The sequence below is a fragment of the Nycticebus coucang genome, chromosome 18, assembly GCF_027406575.1.
Source record: "Nycticebus coucang isolate mNycCou1 chromosome 18, mNycCou1.pri, whole genome shotgun sequence".
Taxonomy (NCBI): Eukaryota; Metazoa; Chordata; class Mammalia; order Primates; family Lorisidae; genus Nycticebus; species Nycticebus coucang.
In genome coordinates this window covers 45,344,250-45,365,328 of record NC_069797.1, presented here as the reverse complement: position 1 = coordinate 45,365,328, position 21,079 = coordinate 45,344,250, and the positions used below count along the sequence as shown (strand labels likewise).

The window sequence follows — 21,079 nt, the reverse complement described above, 5'->3', positions numbered from 1 at the left end:
TTAACTGGGGGGCAGCAGGAAGCCAGTCAAGGCTTGTAAGGATAGCAGTGGCCTGAACGCATCCTTGCTTGGGATGCTAGCACACCCTTTCCAGCTCTCCTGCCACTTTTAACCAGCTCCAGGAGCTCTGAAGCTGCAGTCCCCACACTCGGCCTTCTCCCTTAGACATAGCATGTCCGCCCCTCCCCTCATAGGTGGTCCTGGACCCATCCATGGGAGACAGGCCACAGGGGCAGCACGACAGAGAGAAAGAATCCCTAGCCTGGGAACTTGGGAGCCAAGAGACCTGGGTTTTCATCACCAGTTAATACTCCCTTGCTAGGCGGCTCAGGGCATAATGGTTTTCACTGAAGCCTGAGCTTCCCCCGGGTGAAATGAATGGGCTAGGGAAAATGTCCTCAAGGTCCTAAGTTGCTTTTTCTGCAACTAGAGGAGTGGATGGAGACCCAGGGGGTATGGTGGCTCAGGAGCCAGGGGAAGAGACTGCCACAAGCTGAAACACACAGCATCACTGCAAGCAGCTTGGGTGACAGTCAGCTCTATCCCCATACTGGTCAGAGTCTTACAGAGGGGCCAAAGATCCCCACCAAGTCTTCTGCAGCTGCAGAGAAAGGAACAGCCAGAAGTGCATGTTTCAGCGTTTGGCCCACTGTATGGAGGCAGGCAGTGAAGGGCCTATAGGTGAAGCTCTGGGATGGTAGGAGGGCCTGGGCCTGGCCTTGAAGAAGAACTCCACCCACTGTCAGGTCAGACAGTGGGGATACAGCTTGCAAAGGAGCTGAGAAGCAACTAGAGGGGTGGATGGAGACCCAGGGGGTGTGATGGCTCAAGGGTCAGGGGAGAAAGTGTTGTAAGGTGAAGCTAAATAAAAGCTAAAAGGTGTCCTTTGGATTTCATGGTGCAGAGGCCACTGCTAATCTCAGCAAGAGCTGCTTCAGTCTGGGGCAGGGGCAGAGGTCAGACTAAGCAGGATGAGGACTGGGTTTCTGCTTCTCACCTCAGCCACACGCTGCAACCCCTAGGCTGCTTGAAAAAAATAAAAATAAAAAACACTGAGATTCTAACCAAACTATTCTGGGGTGCAGTGTGGACATCAGGGATTTGACGAAGCTCCCCAAGAGATTCCAGCAGGCAGCCGCAGTTGAAAACCGGCAAGGTAGACAATCTGCAGAGCTGGGTTCCCCCAACTTGCCTCATGAGGATCACCAAAGAAATGAGTGAAATATACTGGCCCCGAGGCTCAGCGCCTGTGGCTTAAGTGGCTAAGGCACCAGCCACATACACCTGAGCTGGCGGGTTCAAGTCCAGCCCGGGGCCCACCAAACAATGACAACTGCAACCAAAAAATAGCCAGGCATTGTGGTGGGCGCCTGCAGTCCCAGCGACAGCGTGAGGCTCTATCTCCAAAAAAAAAAAAAAAAAAAAAAAAAAGAAAGAAAGAAATATACTGCAGCAGGGGCCAGGAATTTGCATTGTTAACAAGTGTTCAGCCAGCAAGCTGGCTCGCACCTGTAATCCTAGCTCTCTGTGAGACTGAGGGGGATGGATCACGTGAACTCAAGAGCTTGAGAACAGCCTAAGCAACAGCGAGACCCTATTTCTACTAAAAACAGCCAGGTATTGTGGCGGGCGCTTGTAGTCGCAGCTACTTGGGAGGCTGAGGTAAGAGGATCTCTTTAGACCAAGAGTTTGAGGTTGCTGTGAGCTGTGACGCCACAGCACTCTACCCAGGGTGACAAAGTAAGACTCTGTCTCAAAAAACAAAAACACAGTAAGTATTCAGTGACAGGGAGGTGAGATACAGAGCTCCAGCCCAGAAAGTCTTCTGGTTGTACCAATTTTTGTGATTTAGAGAAATGTAAACATGCCACATGGAATGGGCAGGCCCCTGTAGAGACAACAAGGGCAGAGACAGGAGTGAGAAACTTAACTGGGAGTGGAAGATTCCAGAGAGGGCAGGAGGAGCAGGCCTTTAAGTCCAGTGCAAAGGTGAGAGGAAGGGTGGCAGGTGCAGGGGAGGTGAGAGTCAGAGGCTGAGAGTGTTGCTTCTGGGTTGTCTCTCTTCTCCGTGAAGCCAAGGGTGGGCAGGACAAAGAGAAGACTAGTGTTATGGCCAGTGGGAAGGCTGGGAAATGGCGGCTCTGGGGTGATGGGAGGGTCAGCAGAGTAAGTGTGCCAGCAATGGGTGACCACAATCGCCCCAACTGCAGTTGGCTACCAGCACCAGCCCAGAGAAAAGGGGTGAGCTCGGTCCAGCCAGACTGGACCAAAAGAGGGACAAAGGCCTAACTGTGGGGTCTGAACTAGCTAGGAAAAGAGATGAGGAAAGGCAGGTCCCAAAGAAGGGAGGAAATGAGGGAACCAACAGCAGAGGGCAGGTGCAGCTGCATGGCTGGCCCAGCAGGCCACTGGCCCTGGACAGGGCCGAGGGCAAGGGGCAGCACCCACTGCACTGGAGGTGTGGAGGGCTGCAGAAACTCGCGCCCGCTGCCACACTACTCACACTCGAGGAGCTCGGGTCTGGACTTGGCTAGGAAGTTCCCCAGCACCGTGGCCTTCAGCGCCTCCGAGTTGGGCTTCGGGCTGGAGACTTTGGCTGCAGCAGGGAGAGGAAACTGAGCAACTTTCAGGACAAACTCAGACTGAACACTCCAGTGTCCCTTGCCCACAGTAACTCACCCTCCTGGTCAGCTTGTTTAAAATCCACTGACTCTTCCGGGGCTCCGAAGGTAGGAACCTTGGTAGATATCCCAGAGGGAGCTGCTGAGGATGAGGAGAAATGTGAGTGGCAAGGTGACAAGAGCAGACGGTAGCCTCTACTCCCTCCAAGCTGAACGGCAAGAGCCACTTCCAACAAGCGCACACCTGAACAGCCAGGGCAATAAAGAGGAGTCCAGACAGGGCAATGCCATCTTATGGGTCTTATATATACAGAATATACAGGATAGAACATAAAACTCAGCTCCATCACAGAACCCTGATGAGACAGGCCCACTCTCCCTGCCAGCACCTAGCTCCGGGCACAGGCAGTCTCAAGAGACAGAGATGCAAAAATGCATAACTTACGATGCTTCTTGGTTATCTTTTCATCTTCTGCAAAAGAAAGTTTTCAGGATTAAAATCTTTTAAAGCACAATACAATGACACTTTCAAAAGACCATAATAACGTTCATTCATGTAAATCTGACCCATTCAAATAAAAGGTGATTTTTAACTTAAAAAATATAAGAGGTCAGGGGCAGCACCTGTGGCTCAAGGAGTAGTGCTCCGGCCCCATATACCAAGGGTGGCAGGTTCAAACCCGGTTCCAGCTAAAAAAAAAAACAACAAAAAAAACCCAACAACAGGGCGGCGCCTGTGGCTCAGTGAGTAGGGCACCGGCCCCATATACCGAGGGTGGCGGGTTCAAACCCAGCCCCAGCTAAAAAAAAAACAAAAAAAAACACCCAACAACAGGGCGGCGCCTGTAGCTCAGTGAGCAGGGCGCTGGCCCCATATACCGAGCGTGGTGGGTTCAAACCCGGCCCCGGCCAAACTGCAACAACAAAAAAAATAGCCGTGCGTTGTGGCGGGCGCCTGTAGTCCCAGCTACTCAGGAGGCTGAGGCAGGAGAATCGCCTAAGCCCAGGAGTTGGAGGTTGCTGTGAGCTGTGTGATGCCGTGGCACTCTACCGAGGACAATAAAGTGAAACTCTGTCTCTACAAAAAAAAAAAAAAAAACCCAACGACAACAACAAAAATACAAGAGGTTAACAACAAAAACAAATCTATAGCGATACAAACCAGCGTCAGTTGTTGTGAGGGGTGGGATAGCCTAATAAAAAGCATGAAGGCATTTTCTAGAATAAGGGAAATTCTTTACCTCAATTTGGATAATGGTAACATAGGTACACATTTGTCAAAATTTATCTGTGTACATTAAGATCTGTACGTTTCAGATTTACTGCAGGTAAATCCGGAGATCTGTGGTTTACAAGCCCTCTGGGTGATTCTAAAGCATGCTCAAGTGGGCTACATTTCCCAGCCCCAGGAACGAAATCTTGGGATCTTCTCCCTGCCCACCTGCCCCACTCCTGTTATCCTCTGCCCCCCAACCAGGCCCTCCCTTACCCCTGCCACCCCTCTTCTCACTTCGGAGTTACATTGCTCAAAATTGTTCACTCTGCCCCCTTTCCTTAGCTGCTGCCACTCTCCCGCCAGCTCCTACTGGACCAGCATCTTGGTGGGGGTGAGGGGGCAGCCTGTGACACCAGCATATGGCACAGGCCACTCCCTCATCGCTACTCTCAGGGGTCTCACCACTGTGACTGTTTGCCCTCTCTTACCTACATCCTCATCTCAACCTACTTGAGCCAGAGAAGACCCTGGTTTACCCCCCAAATTTAACTTTCACAGCTTTAGCTGTTTTCTAGGGTGTCATTTTGCTGAGGCAGGAGGGCGTCACCTCACCAGGGGACGAGCCTGCCTGATGCCAGCGTTCCCAGCTCATTCATGCACCGAGAGTGGTGTCTGTGACCAGGGATAGCCACAGGGAGTTTTCCAGGAAGATGACAGGGACGGGATATATATAGACAGCGCTACTTTTTTGTATACTTTTTCATTTCCCTCTCACACAAAGTGCACTTCCACATTTTGCAGCCCAGCTGTGGGCTCCCTCCTCCACCTGGCACCAGGCACCTAGCCCTGACTCTGCACCATCCAGGAACTGGGCCCACACACTTTCTGCTGAAGATAACACAGACATTAACAACAAGCAAACAGCAGTGACAGAAAATAAGCCCAGAGCTCTCTCATTCCCCCCAACCACTCCATGGGGGAAGGGCATCCCTGCTAGGTTCATATTGACATTCTAAGCATGTTTATGACTTATAAAGAGCTCTCATAGGCTTGGAGCAGTGGCTCACATCTGTAATCCTAGCACTTTGGGAGGCTGAGATGGGAGGATTGTTTGAGGCTAGGAATTCAACACCATCCTAGAGGCTCGGCACCTGTAACTCAGTGGCTAGCGCGCCAGCCACATACACTGGGGCTGGCAGGTTCAAACGCAGCCTGAACCCTCCAAACAACAATGACAACTATAACAAAAAAATAGGTGGGAATTGTGGCAGGTGCCTGTCCCAGCTACTTAGGAGGCTGAGGCAAGAGAATAACTTAAGCCCAAGAGTTTGAGGTTGCTGTGAGCTGGGACGCCATAGCACTCCACCAAGGGTGACAGAGTGAGACTCTGTGTCAAAAAAAAGGACTAGCCTGGATAATAGCAAGATTCGATCTCTACAAGTTTTCAAAATTAGCCAGGGGCTGGGTGTGGTGGCTCACATTTGTAATCCCAGCACTTTAGGAGGCCGAGGCAGATGGGTTGCTTGAACTCAGGAGTTTGAAACCAGCCTGATCAAGAGTGAGACCCTGTCTCTAAAAACAGCTAGCCATTGTAGTGGGTGCCTGTAGTCCCAACTACTTGGGAGCTGAAGCCAGAGAATCACTTGAGCCCAAGGGTTTAAGGTTGCTGTGAGCTATGACGCCATGACACTCAAAAAGGGTGGCAAAGTGAGACTCTGTCTCAAAAAATAAGTAAATAAATAAAATAAAATAAAAATTAGCCAGGCATGGTGCTACACACCTGAAGACCCAGCTACTCTGGAGGCTGAGGCAGGAGGATCACAGGAGTTTAAGGTTGTTGTGAGCTAAGGTGATGCCATGGCACTCTAGCACTCTTAAATTAAATCACCCCATGTGAACATCACTCTCAGTAATCCTGGGGGCTGGATATCACTATTATCCATATTTGACAGGCAGGGGATTGAGAACCAACCCCCACATCAACAGTGTATGCCTTCCCAGTGAGGATGATATCACCCTCATGAGTGTAAAAGTACATTCTTTTTATTTTTCTTCTGGAAACAGTCTCACTTTGTTACCCTCTATAAAGTGCGGTGGCATCATAGCTCACAGAAAGCTCAGACTCTTGGACTCAAGTGATTCTCTTGCCTCAGCCTCCCAAGTAGCTGGGACTACAGGCGCCCACCACAATGCCCTGCTGGTTTTAGAGACTGGGCCTTGCTTTTGCTCAGGCTAGTCTCAAACTCCTAAAGCTCAAGCAATATACCTGCCTCAGCCTCCCAGCGCGCTAGGATACTGTACCCGGTACAACAGTAGATTCCTTTTATTTATTTATTTATGTATTTTGAGACACCGTCTCACTCTGTCACCCTGGGTAGAGTGCCATGACGTAATAGCTCATAGCAATCTCAAACTTGATTCTCTTGTCTCAGCCTCCCAAGTAGATGGAACTACAGGCACCTGCCATAACGCCTGGCTATTTTGGGGGGACAGGGTCTCGCTCTGGCTCAGGCTGGTCCAGAACTCCTAAGCTCAAGCAATCCACCTGCCTCAACCTCCCAGAGTGCTGTAATTACAGGCGTGAGCCACCACGCCTAGCCCCAAAAGTAGATAATTGAGGGAAGAGGACCAAAACAATCTTAGTCTTTCTATGTGTAAAAGCATAGAATATAAAGACTTGTGTGGTATATGGGTGGCATTAAAATTTCATGGGGGTGATTAGGGAAAAAAATGTTCTAGAACATCCTAGGGCCTCAAGAAGGAGGTTGATAAGGAAAACACTGTAATGGCAGAAGCACAGCACACCCCAAAGCCCAAGAACCACTGAGTGATCAGCGAGGTTTGGCCTTGGCTCGTCCAGGACAACCGTGGCCTCCTCTGGGGGATCTACCCAAGTGCCAGACATGAGCATAATAACAAAACAAGCCAACTTCGGGGATTCTCAGCTGCTACAATGGGGTCCTGCTATAGCCCTTGGACTCCCCCTCAGTGTACCAAACTTTGCTCCAGCTGAGGCCCAGGCCCCTGTGGTAACCTGTGAATGCCTCAACCGGAGCGCTGGCCAGCCACCTCCACGCTGTGGCCATGGGATGGGGATGGAACTACTTACTTGGGACCTTCCCAGGGCGTGAGGGTTTGTGTGTGGATGCTGGGCCATGCTCTCCAGAGTCACCTGCGCCAGAGAAAAAGGCTCAGTGTGTGCAGCTGCTCCTGCCAGCCCCAGAGCCACCTTTGCCACAGGTGGGAGTGGGAGGGCAGAGGGATTACACAGACAGCCATGTCCATGACCTTCTCTATCTGATCATTTACAAGAGCTGCAAACAAGATCAGAGAAGGACTAGTCTGGTGTGTTCCCTTTTTTCTCTGGCTTAAGATGCAGCCAGATCAAGTGTTTTCTCCAGCAGCACCCAGCTCTGCGACCTGAGGCCTCTCTGAGCTTCAGCTGCTTCAAGCACACAATGGGGATGATTCCATCCTGCTCGTGGTTGACGTGACCCCGTGTGAGATGAAGTTGCCTGGCACGCAGCAGAGGCTGGGTCAACATTTATCCCTTGACCACTGGGTTTTTCTATCCCTTCATCCTGCACACCAGCCATCAGCAGCTTTGCCCTCTCAGGGCATACCCACAATGCAGTGGTACTGGGGGTCAGGGTCAGGGTTAGGTTCAGAGTCCGCATAGAGGGAGAGGGGGCAGATGGGGGAAAAGGCCCATAGTCAAAGCCACAATGCAGCTGCAACGCTGCTCACTTCAGAAACCCTTCTGCAAGGACACTCAGCTGGCCAAGCTGACATTCAAGGCCACCCCTGGATTACACAACAGAGAGTTACTGTGGGACAGGCTCTGTGATAGGCATGGGGGCAGGGGGAACAGCACGAGCAAAACCCAGACAGCCCCTGTCCTAACAGAGATCATAACCTCTTAAGGGAAACAGAGAGGAATAACAAGGAAGATTAAAAAGGATGAGAAGGATCCAGGGAGCCGGTCTGAGTGGGAAAGGTTGCAGGAGAGGCTGGCTGGGACATGGAATGCTTCCATGATCTTCAAAGGGTGAGAGGGATGAACTGGTGAAGGTTGTAGAGTTTGAGCCTTCTGGGCAGTGGAAAGAGCATGTGCAGAAGCCCTGTGGCAGGAAGCTTGGCGTGTTTGAGGAGATGAATACAGAGAGATACACAGAAGGCGGAGAGCAGGTGGGGGCCAGAAATATGAACAGGGCCCGATCATATAGGGGCTTATAGGGGTCAAGGGTCTGCTCTGTGCTCCAAGTACAATGGAAAACCATTAAGGGGGGAAAGGGGAAGAGGTCCAAGGGATAGGACCTACACCCTGAAAAGCTCTCTCTGCCTTCAGTGGTAGGTGCCAACGGCTGTTCAGGAGGCTGCCATAGTCATAGCTGCCCACAGCACACAGTGGGCATGGATGTTGGCAACAGAGAATGGGTGGCTGTCACTGGGACCAGTGGACTGAGTCAGGAGTAATTAAAAAAAGCAAAATTTGGCAATGGATTGGTATGGGACAAAGGAAAGGGGGTGTCCAGGAGGAATTCCAGTTTTTTCTTCCCAAAATTAGACATTCCCCCACCAAATACAATGACACCCCAGAATCCATTCAAAACCTATCTGAGTTAGCCTTAAGATTACAGACTAAAGGAGCCCGTTTATCTAGAAAGTCCCATCGTAACATCAAGCCCCCAAATATGTTTTGAAGAGGGTGCTCTACTGTCAGGATGAAGCAGCTTCCCACTTCCCCCTAGATGGAGAACAGATGTTTCAGAAGCCCTGAAACTCAGGCCACAATGCTCTAGATCACAGCCCCTGGTTCTACCCCCAAACACCGAAGGGAGGCAAAGGGTTCAAGGCTCCATGAGGACAGATGGCGGACTGCTAATGGCTACCTGAGCCCATGTGCTCCTCGGGCTTCTTCTCCTGGAGCTGTCTGAGGCATCGCTTCAGCTCATTCTTGAGCTCCACAGTGCCCTGGTGCACACCCTTCATCAGTTCATGGTTCAGTTCCACCTTGGGGACATACACAGGCTTCGTGGAGATCCCTTGCAGTTTTGACGCTTTCTGGAACAAGCCAGGGGATTAGTCCAGGCAGCTCCGAGGAGACCAGGGCCTGGGTTCCCTCCTCACAAACCCTAGGAGGAGCCCCCTTTGCCCACAGGTAATAAGTCCAATCATCCCTCTCAACTCATAGGCCAAAGGTCATCAGGGATTCAAGTGCCACCTGAAGACACAGCAGTCTGGAACTGGAAGAGATATCACAGGCCCCTCATCTTAGAGATGCAGAAACTGACAAGTGGCCTGCCAGGACCTCTGCCAGTTAGTGGGACAGAAGTAGTTGAGACAAAGGTCTCCTGAGCCCTAAGACAATGCTCTTTCTGCTCTGCCAGCTGAGGAAACTGAGGATCACCTTCATCCCACAGAGTCAACTCTAATCACATGTCCTGATGACAGAAGGGACGTCTCAAGGATGTGGGATCAATTCAGGGCACATCCTGTGGGAAGGAAGGGTCATACTGAAGGTCTCAAACTTTTGAGACAAAGGAGGGCCATACAGTATCAGGAGGCTCAGATATGGACCTCTGAGAGAGCTCGAGGCACCTGCTCCCATAAACAGGAATGAGCACGTGGGATGGAGCTTGACACCACCAGCCTAAGCATGGATGGGGCGTCTGCACACAGAATGAAGGTGCCGTCACTCCTGCGCTCTCCCCATGACCTGAACAGGAACCAGGCCTCTGAGATACAGTGGCAGGTCACCCAATCAGTGGGGCCCACTGGATGCCCGCCGAATGCCATGCACTCTGCTGTGCACTGAGCAGGCCAGGAGGCAAGACAGCCATACAGCCGTGTGGACGAGCACCAGTGAAATAACACACTCAGCACTTGAACACAAGGAGTGTCATCTGCCTGGGAACACCAACAGCAGCACAGCAACAGGATCTGAGGCCCCGGAAGGACACCATTCACTAGGCAGAAAAGGCCAGGCATGGCGTCCTACCCAAAAGCCACTGTGTCTGGGGAAGGGTGGTTAGGGTATAGGTGAGAGGGTGGTGGTAAGAGATGAGGTTGCTGGCAAAGGCAGGACCTGGTTACTGACGACTTTGTGGGCCATGCTAAGGAATATGAGGCCAGGGGAAGCCCTGTGCTCTAGAAAGACACATTCAGGGCCCATTGGAGGAAGCATGCGAGGATAGGATGCAGCATGTGTGGTTGGCAACAGTTTAAGACGGCCCCCAAGGCCCCCAGCCCCGTGTACACCTGAGATGATCCCCTTCCCTTGAGTATGGGCAGGGTGGTGAACGTGATGGGGTATCACTCCTGTGGTTAGGTTATATATGGCAAATGGGAAGGAATATTAAAGGTGTAATAAGGATCTCAAATCAGCCGGGTGTGGTGGCTCATACCTGTAATGCCAGCACTCTGGGAGGCTGAGACAGAAGGACTGCTTGAGGTCAGGAGTTAGAGACCAGACTAAGCAAGAGTCTCTATTAAAAATAGAAAAATTAGCCATGCATGGTGGGGGCACCTATAGTCCCAGTTACTCAGAAGGCTGAGGTTGGAGAATCATTTGAACCCAGGAGATTGAGGCTGCTGTGAACCAGACTGAAGCCATGGAACGCTTGCCTGGATGACAGAGATTCTGTTTCCAAAAAAAAAAAAAAAAAGAAATAGACCAGGTGTGGTGGCTTATGCCTGTAATCCTAGCACTCTGGAAGGCCGAGGCAGATGCATTGCTTGAGCTCACGAGTTGAAGACCAGCCTGAGCAAAAGTGAGACCCTGTCTCTACTAAAAATAGAAAACTGAGGCAAGAGGATCACTTGAGCCCAAGTTGCTTTGAGCTATGACACCACAGCACTCTACCCAGGGTGACAGCTTGAGACTCTGTCTCAAAAAAAAAAAAAAAAAAAAAAAAAACAGGAAAGAAAGAAAAACAAAAACAGGCAATGCCTGTGGCTCAGTGGGTAGGGCGCCAGCCCCATATACCGAGGGTGGCAGGTTCAAACCTAGCCCCGGCCAAACTGCAACAAAAAAAAATAGCTGGGCATTGTGGCGGGAGCCTGTGTTCCTAGTTACTCGGGAGGCTGAGTCAAGAGAATCGCCTAAGCCCAAGAGCTGGAGGTTGCTGTGAGCTGTGACACCATGGCACTCTACTAAGGACAACAAAGTGAGACTGTCTCTAAAAAAAAAAAAAAGAAAGAAAGAAAAATAAAAACACAAATGAATTGATTATTTAACTAAAGAGACTGATTATCCTGGGTGGGTCTACCTTAACTAGGTAAAAGCAAGACCAGGCCTCCCTAGAGGGAGAAATTCTTCTGCTGGCTTTGAAGAAGTAAGCTACTACCAAGTTGAGAGTCAGCCAGGAAGAAAGTGGGGACCTCAGTCCTACAACCATAAGGAGCTAAATTCTGTCACCAACCACATGAGCTTGGATGTAGCCTGGCCAACCCCCTAGCCTGTGGGACCCTACGCAGATGACCCATAAAGCTATGTCCTGACTCCTAAGCCAGAAAAACTCTTGACATAAGTGTGTTTTCTTTCTTTTTGTAGAGACAGAGTCTCACTTTACCGCCCTCAGTAGAGTGCCATGATGTCACACGGCTCACAGCAACCTCCAGCTCTTCGGCTTACGCGATTCTCTTACCTCAGCTTCCAGAGCAGCTGGGACCACAGGCGCCCGCCACAATGCCCGGCTATCTTTTTGTTGCAGTTTGGCTGGGGCTGGGTTTGAACCCGCTACCCTCGGTATATGGGGCTGGCGTCATAGCCACTGAGCCACAGGCACCGCCCAAGTGTATGTTCTTTTAAGCTCCTACATTTGCACTAAGTTGTTGCCTTCTGTAGAGGAATGGACACCATGCTTACAAAAGACAGTTACTGATTCTTATCACATTAAAAGGAAATGCTGAGAACAGGACAGTCTCCTGGCAAGCCTAGAGACGTTTTGTGACTTGGGGGCAGTCCTCCAAGTAACTCAGTGTTCCTGAAGGAGCTAAGATCGGTCACTCACTAGCAGGCATGTCTTAAACACTGATGCTTAGTACTTCTTCATGGGAGCTGTGGGGAAAGAACACATGGCAATCCTTACGCATGAAGCCCTCATATGTCATTACCTTAACTCTCCACACCTGTTGGAGGTATAAAACCTTAATAAATAGCCATTGCGGAGGGGGCTCTGGGCTACCCTGCACTTAAGGTTAGCCCACCTCCCGCAAGCTGGTATTTCTAATCTGTGTTACACCTGGCTCCTTCCTGCGGTGACCAAGCCCAGGGCCTTAGGGGTCACCACAGCCTTCCTTAGAAAACAAATACAGGTGTGTGTCAGGGATGCCTTTAGTGACCTCCTAACAGCCCCGACTCTTTGAGGGCCTACTGCATCCACTGTCAGCATTGTGCCACTAGGCAGGGAATGGCCAACAATGGCCCCCTCATGACCCACCTCCAGAAACTCAAGCTCATCCCCCTTCGTCAGGCCGGCTTCGATCTCCTCCTTCAGCTTCTGGATCTCATTCTTCCTTTTGAGGAGAGCCTGATAAATGGTGTCAAACTTGCCATTGACCCTTCTCTCCTCTTCCTTTATCTTCCGGGTCGCGTTGGCCTCTGAGGCCTCAATGAGATCCTTCATTTCCTTGTATTCTTGTTTAAGCTGCTCCACCTTCTTGTTCATGGTAGCCTGAGAGGACCAGGGCAAGGGGTACCCATCAGTCAGCAAAAACGCAAAGGTTGCAGCCCCAAGAGCTGGAGAGGTGTGAAACACCAGGAACTCAGGCCCATGCCGTGTGGGAGCACAAACCGGCCCGGCCGCTTGGGAGAACAACGTGGCAATGTCCAGTAAACGTAGAGGTGCTGTGCATGATGTCCCAGCACCTCCAAACTTGGGACTACGCTAAAGACACATTCTCACCCATGCGCCCCAGAGACACACACAAAAATGTTCGTAAGCAGCCTTGTTCAAATTAGCAAAACATGGAAACAGCCTGAACATCTATTAATAGGAGGCTTAGGGAACTGAGAACTACTCATAGGATGGAATATCAGTTATGAAAACTAATAGGGTGGCGCCTGTGGCTCAGTCAGTAGGGCGACAGCCCCATAGGCCGAGGGTGGTGGGTTCAGGCCCGGCCCCGGTTGAACTGCAACCAAAAAAAAAAAAAAAAAAAATAGCTGGGCATTGTGGCAGGTGCCTGTAGTCCCAGCTACTGAAAAAAAAAAAAAACAGGGGCTGTGCATGGATTTATCTCCATGAGAGAAAAACAACTTGTAGAAGACAAGCAGTGTCACATTCTTTACGTAAAGCTTAGCAACGGAGTGGCAGTATTTACAAAGAGATGCTTTGGGGCCAGGCGCAGTGGCTCATGCCTGTAATCTTAGCACTCTGGATTGCTTGAGCTCAGGAGTTTAAGACCAGCCTGAGCAAGAGCAAGACCCTGTCTCTACTAAAAATAGAAAAACTGGCTCAGCGCCCATAGCACAGTGGTTACGGCCCAGCCACATACCCTGAGGCTGGCAGGTTCAAACCCAGCCTGGGCCAGCTAAACAACAACAAGTGCCACAAAAAAACAACCAGGTGTTGTGACGGGCACCTATAGTCCCAGCTACTTGGGAGGCTGAGGCAAGAGAATCGCTGAAGCCAAAAAGTTTGAGGTTACTGTGAGCAGTGACACCATAACACTCTACCAAGGGCTACATAGTAAGACTCTGTCTCAAAAAAATAAAAGTAAAAATAGAAAAACTACCCAAATGTAGTGGTATATACCTGTAGTCCCAGCTACTCAGGAGGCTGAAGCAAGAGGATCCCTTGACCCCAAGAGTTTACGGTTGCTATGAGCTATGACGCCATAGCACTGTACTGAGGGTGACAGAGTGAGACTCTGTCTCAAAAAAATAAAAAATTAAAAACAAAGAAACGCATGGGGATGAACGGATAAATTCAAGATGGTGGTTACTTCTAGAAGGAAGGAAGTACAATAAGAAAAACAGGGCTGGGTGTAGTGGCTCATGCCTGTAATCCTAGCACTTTAGGAGACCAAAATGGGCAGATTGCTTGAGCTCAGGAGTTCGAGACCAGCCCGAGTAAGAGCAAGACTCCATCTCTAAAAAAAAAATAATAATCAGGCGTTGTGGCGGGCACCTGTAGTCCCAGCTACTTGGGCGACTTGAGGCAAGAAGATCGCTTGAGCCCAAAAGTTTGAGGTTACTGTGAGCTATGACACTACAGCACTCTACTGAGGGCAACATAGTGAGACTCTTGTCTCAAAAAAAAAGAAAGAGACAGAGGAGGGGCTGCATGGGTGGTATTTTATTTCTTCAGTTATTGGTAGTTAAAAGGCAATTTGTTTCTTAACAAAAAAGGCGTGAAGCAGCTCTAGAAAATTTCTTTTTTTTTTAAGAGACAGAGCCTCACTTTGTCACCCTCAGTAGAGTGCAGTGGCATCATAGCTCACAGCAACCTCCAACTCCTGGGCTTAAATGATTCTCTTGCCTCCGCCTCCCAAGTAGCTGGGACTACAGGCGCCTGCCACAAGGCCCAGCTATTTTTTGGTTGCAGCCATCATTGTTGTTTGGCGGGCCCAGGCTGGATTTGAACCCGCCAGCTCAGATGTATGTAGCTGGCACCTTAGCTACTTGAGTCACAGGTGCAGAGCCTTTTTATTTTTTTTTTTATTGCTTTTTTTTTTCTCTTCTCCCTCCCTGTACCTTTTCTCCCAGACTAGAACAAAGACATAATGGTGAGCCAGCTTCCCCCCCCACCAAAGAGAGACGGGCAATACCCTGTGGAGTCGTAGGGCACTAAGAAGGAAGGCCTTGGCTGGGCATGGTGGCTCACACCTGTAATCCTAGCACTCTAGGAGGCCAATGTGGGTGGACTGCTTGAGCTCATGAGTTCAAGACCAGCCTGAGGGTGGCGCCTGTGGCTCAGTGAGTAGAGGGCGGGCCCCACATGCCGAGGGTGGCGGGTTCAGGCCCAGCCCCGGCCAAACTGCAACAACAACAAAAAAAAAAAATAGCCCGGCGTTGTGGCGGGCGCCTGTAGTCCCAGCTGCTTGGGAGGCTGAGGCAAGAGAATCGTGTAAGCCCAAGAGTTAGAGGTTGCTGTGAGCCGTGTGACGCCACGGCTCTCTACCCGAGGGTGGTACAGTGAGACTCTGACTCTACAAAAAAAAAAAAAAAAAAAAAGACCAGCCTGAGCAAAAGCGAGACTCCATCTCTACTAAAATAGAAAAACTAAGGCAAGAGGATCACTTAAGCCCAAGTGATTGCTGTTAGCTATGATGCCATGGCACTCTACCCAGGGCAACAGCTTGAGACTCTGCCTCAAAAAAACGCCTCAAAAAAAAAAGAAGGAAGGCTTTTTAGTCCCTGAGTGATCATGTGGAGCAGAGACATCCCACTAGTACAAGTTACTCATGTGTGGACTTACACTGTCACAGAGAGAAAATAAACTTCTATCATATTTAGGCCTATAAATGTGAAGGGTGTCTTTGCTACAGCAGTCTACTCTGCCCTCTAACCAATACAGGTAGTTTCAGATGCATCCTTTCATTTAAGTCCTACAATCATCTTCAGAAAAGACTTGTGAATCCATTGTGCAGAAGGGAAAACTAAAGCTCAGAGATGTGCCAACATAACCAAAGACACATAGGCTAATATGTAACAGATCTCATGGATTTAAGCCACAGCTGTGCAGCAAACCTGGGTGCCACAGCTCCAGAACAGAGTATTTAAAAATCAAACCTTGGGGGCGGCGCCTGTGGCTCAGTCGGTAAGGCGCCGGCCCCGTATACCGAGGGTGGCGGGTTCAAACCCGGCCCCGGCCAAACTGCAACCAAAAAATAGCCAGCGTTGTGGCGGGCACCTGTAGTCCCAGCTACGCGGAGGCTGAGGCAAGAGAATCGCTTAAGCCCAGGAGTTGGAGGTTGCTGTGAGCTGTGTGAGGCCACGGCACTCTACCGAGGGTGATAAAGTGAGACTCTGTCTCTACAAAAAAAAAAAAAAATCAAACCTTGGGCCAGGCATGGTGGCTCACACCTATAATCTAGCACTCTGGGAGACCGAGGTGAATGGATTGCCTGAGTTCACAGTTTCAAGACCAGCCTGAGCCAGAGACAGACCTTGTCTCTAAAAAATAGCCAGGCATTGGGCCAGGTGCCTGTATCCCAGCTACTCGAGTTGAGGCAGGAGGATCGCTTGAGCCCAAGAGTTTGAGGTTGCTTTGAGCTATGGACACCACAGCACTCTACCAAAAACAACTGAGTGAGACTCTGTCTCCAAAAATAAATAAATAAATAAATAAATAAAATTTAAAAAATCTTTGTAATTTGAAGGTAATTTAACCTAATAAAAAATTTGAAAAAACAGAAGGACTAAAACCACCTCTGAGGGTCGGCGCACGTAGCACAGTCGTTACAGTGCCGGCCACATGCACTCAGGCTGGCGGTTCAAACCCAGCCAGGGCCTGCTGAACAACAATGACAACTGCAACAAAACAACAGCCGGGTGGTGTGGCGGGCGCCTACAGTCACAAGGCAAGAAAATCTCTTAAGCCCAAGAGTTTGAAGTTGCTGTGAACTGTGACACCGTGACACTCTACCGAGGGTGACAAAGTGACACTCTTTCCCAAAAAAAAAATAAAAAAGTAAATAAATAAATAAAATATAAAACCACCTCTGAGTTACCACCCCTGCACTTTCAGTACTAGCTTCCATTATACCTCCTTTCACCCTTTTCACTATAGTTCCTATAATAGGTTGAATGCTGGCCCACATTCCAGAATGGGTAAATATAACCTTACTTAGAAAAAGGGTCATTGCGGGCGGCACCTGTGGCTCAGTCGGTAGGGCACTGGCCCCATATACCGAGGCGATGGGTTCAAACCCGGCCCGGCTGAACTGCAACCAAAAAATAGCTGGGCGTTGTAGCGGGCGCCTGTAGTCCCAGCTACTCGGGAGGCTGAGGCAAGAGAATCGCTTAAGCTCAGGAGTTGGAGGTTGCTGTGAGCTGTGTGACGCCACGGCACTCTACCAAGGGCCATAAAGTGAAACTCTGTCTCTACAAAAAAAAAAAAAAGAAAGAAAAAGGGTCATTGCAAATATAATTAAATTAAAGATCTTGCGACAAGCTCACCCTGGATTACTGAGGTGGCCCCTTAACCTAGCAATAAGGAGGCAGAAGAGAAGACACTGAGAAGGGAGAAGGCGGCCTGCGAGGATGGAGGCAGAGACTGGAGTCTGTGGCCATAAGCCAATCAACGCCTGAGCCCCCAGAAGCAGGAAGAAGCAAGGAAGCATTCTCCCCTACAGACTTGACAGCGTGACCCTACCAACACCTTGATTTTAGACTTCCGGCCTCCAGAACTGAAAGAGAAAGAATTTCTATTGTTGTAAGCCAAAGAGTTTGTGGCAATCGGTTACAATAGCTCTCTGAAATTAGTACACCTCTTTCTCTTTTTGTATAGATAGATGCAATCCTAGTAGGGTTTTGCTTCCTGTTTTCCTACTACTTTATATCATAACCATTTTTCTAAATTATTACTTTTTAACCCTAATTTTTAACGTTTCTTCAAAGTCAGGCTTATAAGATGTTTTCAATTTGGGTTTGGGAAGGATCTGCCGTGTGCAGGTAGCTGTCTCCATGCCTTGCAAAGTTGATGCTTAATCTTGACACTTGTGAGCGCACCCAACTCCACCCTGCTGCAGTCAGAGCCACACCTGTCCTGCCTGGGGGCGGAGAGAGGCTCCCCGCTACAGGGCGGTGCCGGCCTTGGGGAGCCCTGCCACTCACCCGCATATCCTGCTGCCTGGCTCTCACGTCGTCCAGCGCTCTTGATGCCCCATTGATCTGACTGTACATGACAGTTACTTTATGCCTCAGCTTGATCTGAGGAGAAAACAAACAAGGGTGAGAGAGCCCCTCTTCCGCCCAGCCCCACAAGCACCCAACCCCGTGAACCGCTCCATGAATCCACCCGATGGTTGTTTCTGCCACCTCTGAGCCTATTTACTGCTTTCATCTTTTTAAGGGGACAGGACAGTAAGGAAGTCAAGAGTACAAGATTTGGAGCTGGACAGAACAGAGTTCAAGTCCCAATTTCCAGCTGTGCAACTGTCTCCTCACTTCAGTCTTCTTGGCCACAAAACAGATGCAACTGTTCCCATCTCACAGGGCTATTAGGAGGGTCGATTGATACGATGTAAGCCCTTAGCACAGTACCCAGATCTTAGTAAGGACATGCTAAATGTTGGTTTTTATTATTCTGAGTTTCTCCACTACTACACATTTTATAGCTGATGAAAGTCAGGCCAGGGGGACAGCAGGGCGGCTAAGCTCACACAGGGACAGAACCAGATTGGACAGCTGCTTTGGGAATAGCAAGTGACATCATTTGCACCAAAACTCCCACTGCAAATCACCAGAAAAGGAGGCAAAATATTGGGGGCGGGGGGCAGTCCTGCTAAAAGACATCGGAAGAACAAAGCACAGGACAGTGAAACCAAGATCCAGGAGAAGGGGACCCAGAGAACTAAGCCTGGTATCAGGTATTGCTCTGTCCAGAGGCATCTGACAGTTCCAGAAGAGAAGTGAGAAAGACTTTGTCAGCCTTAGGGAGGCAGAGATGGAAGTCAGAGCAGGGCTCACCTGGCCACCAAGGGCTGGGAATAAGATGAATCAGCCCACAGGCGCTGAAGGCCAGCTGAAAATGCACTCAATCCCTGGAACTAAATTGAGGTAATCCAGAATTGCTAGGCCCCTAGCCACCTCCAGAAACAAAGGCAAATTGTACAGGAAGGAGGAGAATAGCATCCTCCTATTATTCCTATACATTTTCATAATCAATCTCTCTTACCTCCCTGCTCAGCTGAAATGTTGGGGCACAGAAATGGGAAGGAAAATGACCAGCACCGTCTCCATAATAGCAGCCAGTGTTTATCACGTACTCACTGCATGCCAGGCACTGTTCTAGTGCTTTACATGTATTAACTTAAAGCTAAAAACAATACTATGGGCCGGATGTGGTGGCTCATGCCTGTAATCCTAGCACTCTAGGAGGCCAAGGCAGGTGGATTGCCTATAGCTCACAAGTTCAAGACCAGCCTGAGCAAGAGTGAGGCACTGTCTGTAAAAAAAAAAGATAGCCAGGCATTGTGGCAGGCGCCTATAGTTCCAGCTACTCAGGAGGCTGAGGTAAAAGAATCACTTGAGCCCAAGAGTTTGAGGTTGCTGTGAGCTGTCACAGCACTGTACCAAAGGTGACAAAATGAGACTGTCTCAAAACAAAACAAACAAAATAATAGTATGAGGTGAGAATTATTCAGTCTTTACAGATGAGGACACTGAGGCACAGAGCCAATTAAATGACTTGCCATACTATTATTAACTGGCACTGCTAAGATCCTGGTATTAAAATTACAGACCAAGGACCAGGCATGGTCACTCTTGCCTGTAATCCTAGCATGTTAGAAGGCCGAGGCAAGAGGATTGCTTAAGGCCAGGAATTTGAGACCAGCCTGAGCAAAAGCAAGACCCTGTGTCTACAAAAAACAAAACTTAGTTGGTCAAGGTGGTGTGCACCTGTACCAGCTACTCAGGAGGCTGAGGCAGAAGATTGCTGAGCCCAAGAGTTTAAGGCTGCTGTGAGCTCTGTATGATGAGCTACATTCTAGCCCAGGCAACGGTATGAAACCCTGTCTCAAAAAAAAAAGGGATTTGCCAAAAATTGAGCATACTGGGCATTTCTAGGGAAAAAAGCTATTTCCCTTCCCTTAACTAGTTGGCTGCATACACTGTGGCCCTCCCTTCCATTTCCTGCCTCTTCCACTCTAACCAACATATTCCAAGCTGAATCTAATCTTGAATCTGGATTTGAACAAGTCAGTGACAGTCACATGTTAAGAAGTGGAAGTGGCGTTGTGGCGGGCACCTGTAGTCCCAGCTACTCGGGAGGCTGAGGCAAGAGAATCGCTTAAGCCCTGGAGTTGGAGGTTGCTGTGAGCTGTGTGAGGCCACGGCGCTCTACCGAGGGCCATAAAGTGAGACTCTGTCTCTACAAAAAAAAAAAAAGAAGTGGAAGTAGACCAAGGCTGTGCTAACCCGACCTAGATTACTGTGGCATTGCCCCTTAACCTGGCCTCTAACAGTGGCTGAGATAAAGTGCAGATCAAAGGTCAGGCCCAGACAGCTGTGGCCTTGCCGGTCTGAGAGCAGGAAGAGACCTCAGAATACCTGAGGTTGCCGCCTGCTTCATTTCCAAGAGCCTTGCTCTTACCACTGCACCCTGAACCCTATTATTTTAGAAGATTTTGTCTACCATCAATCAGACACATACGACCTCTCACCATGAATAGGGACCCACGTGCCTCCAGACGAAAGGAAAGCAGCCTAAGGATTTTGGTAGCTACAATAATCCCTAATCAAAGGTAAAGAACGTTTTGGAGTTCTGAGGATGCCTTCAAAGACTACAGACTTGAGTCCTCCACGGTGGATACTCCCAGTCCCAAGTCAGCCACACACCAGTGGCCAAAACAAGCCAGGCATCCCAGGTTGGGGGCATGGCTGGACTGGCCTTGCCAACAGCAGCGAGCAGTAGCAGGGTTCAAAGAAGAGACCCATGAAAGGATTGGGTAAGGGAGCAAGAGAATGGCAGAGCGAGGCGTGTAACAGGGTTAAAAAGCTGGGCTTGCACAGCACACAACATTGGGCATAGACTCCCACTCTGGCTTCGCTCAGGCTTACTGTCTCCTTTCAAGACATAAGAACAGTCCTTGTTCTTCCTGACAGTGCTGTGAGAATGAAATAAAATCAGCCAATGCTTTGGGAGCCTACACTGACAAAACAAAAGGTGGTTTCATTTCATCCTCTACTTTGAGTTCTTATAAGGCCCTTAGGAATCCACTAATTCCACCTTCTCACTATACTGATGAAGACCCAAGTCCAGGAGCCAAAACCTGTGCTCAAAGTCACACAGCTGGGGGGGGGGGGGGGGGACAACACTGTGGTGCAAGAGGGTTGGCTCTCCTTTGACTCAGATCCAGAGGTTGCAGAAACTCTACCCTGCTTCCCTCTCAGTCCTTTAATAATGCCCCTCCCTATCAGTAGAACTTTCCAGCCTCTGCTTACAAGACCGAAGGCTGCTGCCTCCACGATTTCAAGCCTTTGGGAGTGTCCGGTGCCCTGACTCTACAGACCTGGATAAGAGGCTGGTCATTGGGGACAAACTGCAAACTGGTATCAGACCAAGCT

At 49.7% G+C, this 21,079-nt stretch overlaps 1 protein-coding gene across 2 annotated transcripts in view; it reads right to left on the bottom strand.

Moving 5' to 3' along the window:
* Positions 1–21,079, bottom strand: part of TRIM25 (tripartite motif containing 25) — a 28,086-nt gene that overhangs the window by 5,706 nt on the left and 1,301 nt on the right. Inside the window, exons 2-8 of one of the 2 annotated variants that reach the window (XM_053568169.1) lie at positions 17,624–17,719; positions 12,282–12,515; positions 8,730–8,901; positions 6,947–7,009; positions 3,067–3,093; positions 2,680–2,763; positions 2,504–2,596 (exon numbers count right to left, since the gene is read on the bottom strand). In XM_053568169.1, the coding sequence (XP_053424144.1) occupies positions 2,504–2,596; positions 2,680–2,763; positions 3,067–3,093; positions 6,947–7,009; positions 8,730–8,901; positions 12,282–12,515; positions 17,624–17,719 (769 nt within the window). The remainder of the gene's footprint in view (positions 1–2,503; positions 2,597–2,679; positions 2,764–3,066; positions 3,094–6,946; positions 7,010–8,729; positions 8,902–12,281; positions 12,516–17,623; positions 17,720–21,079) is intronic. The other variant, XM_053568170.1, reaches the window with a different exon arrangement.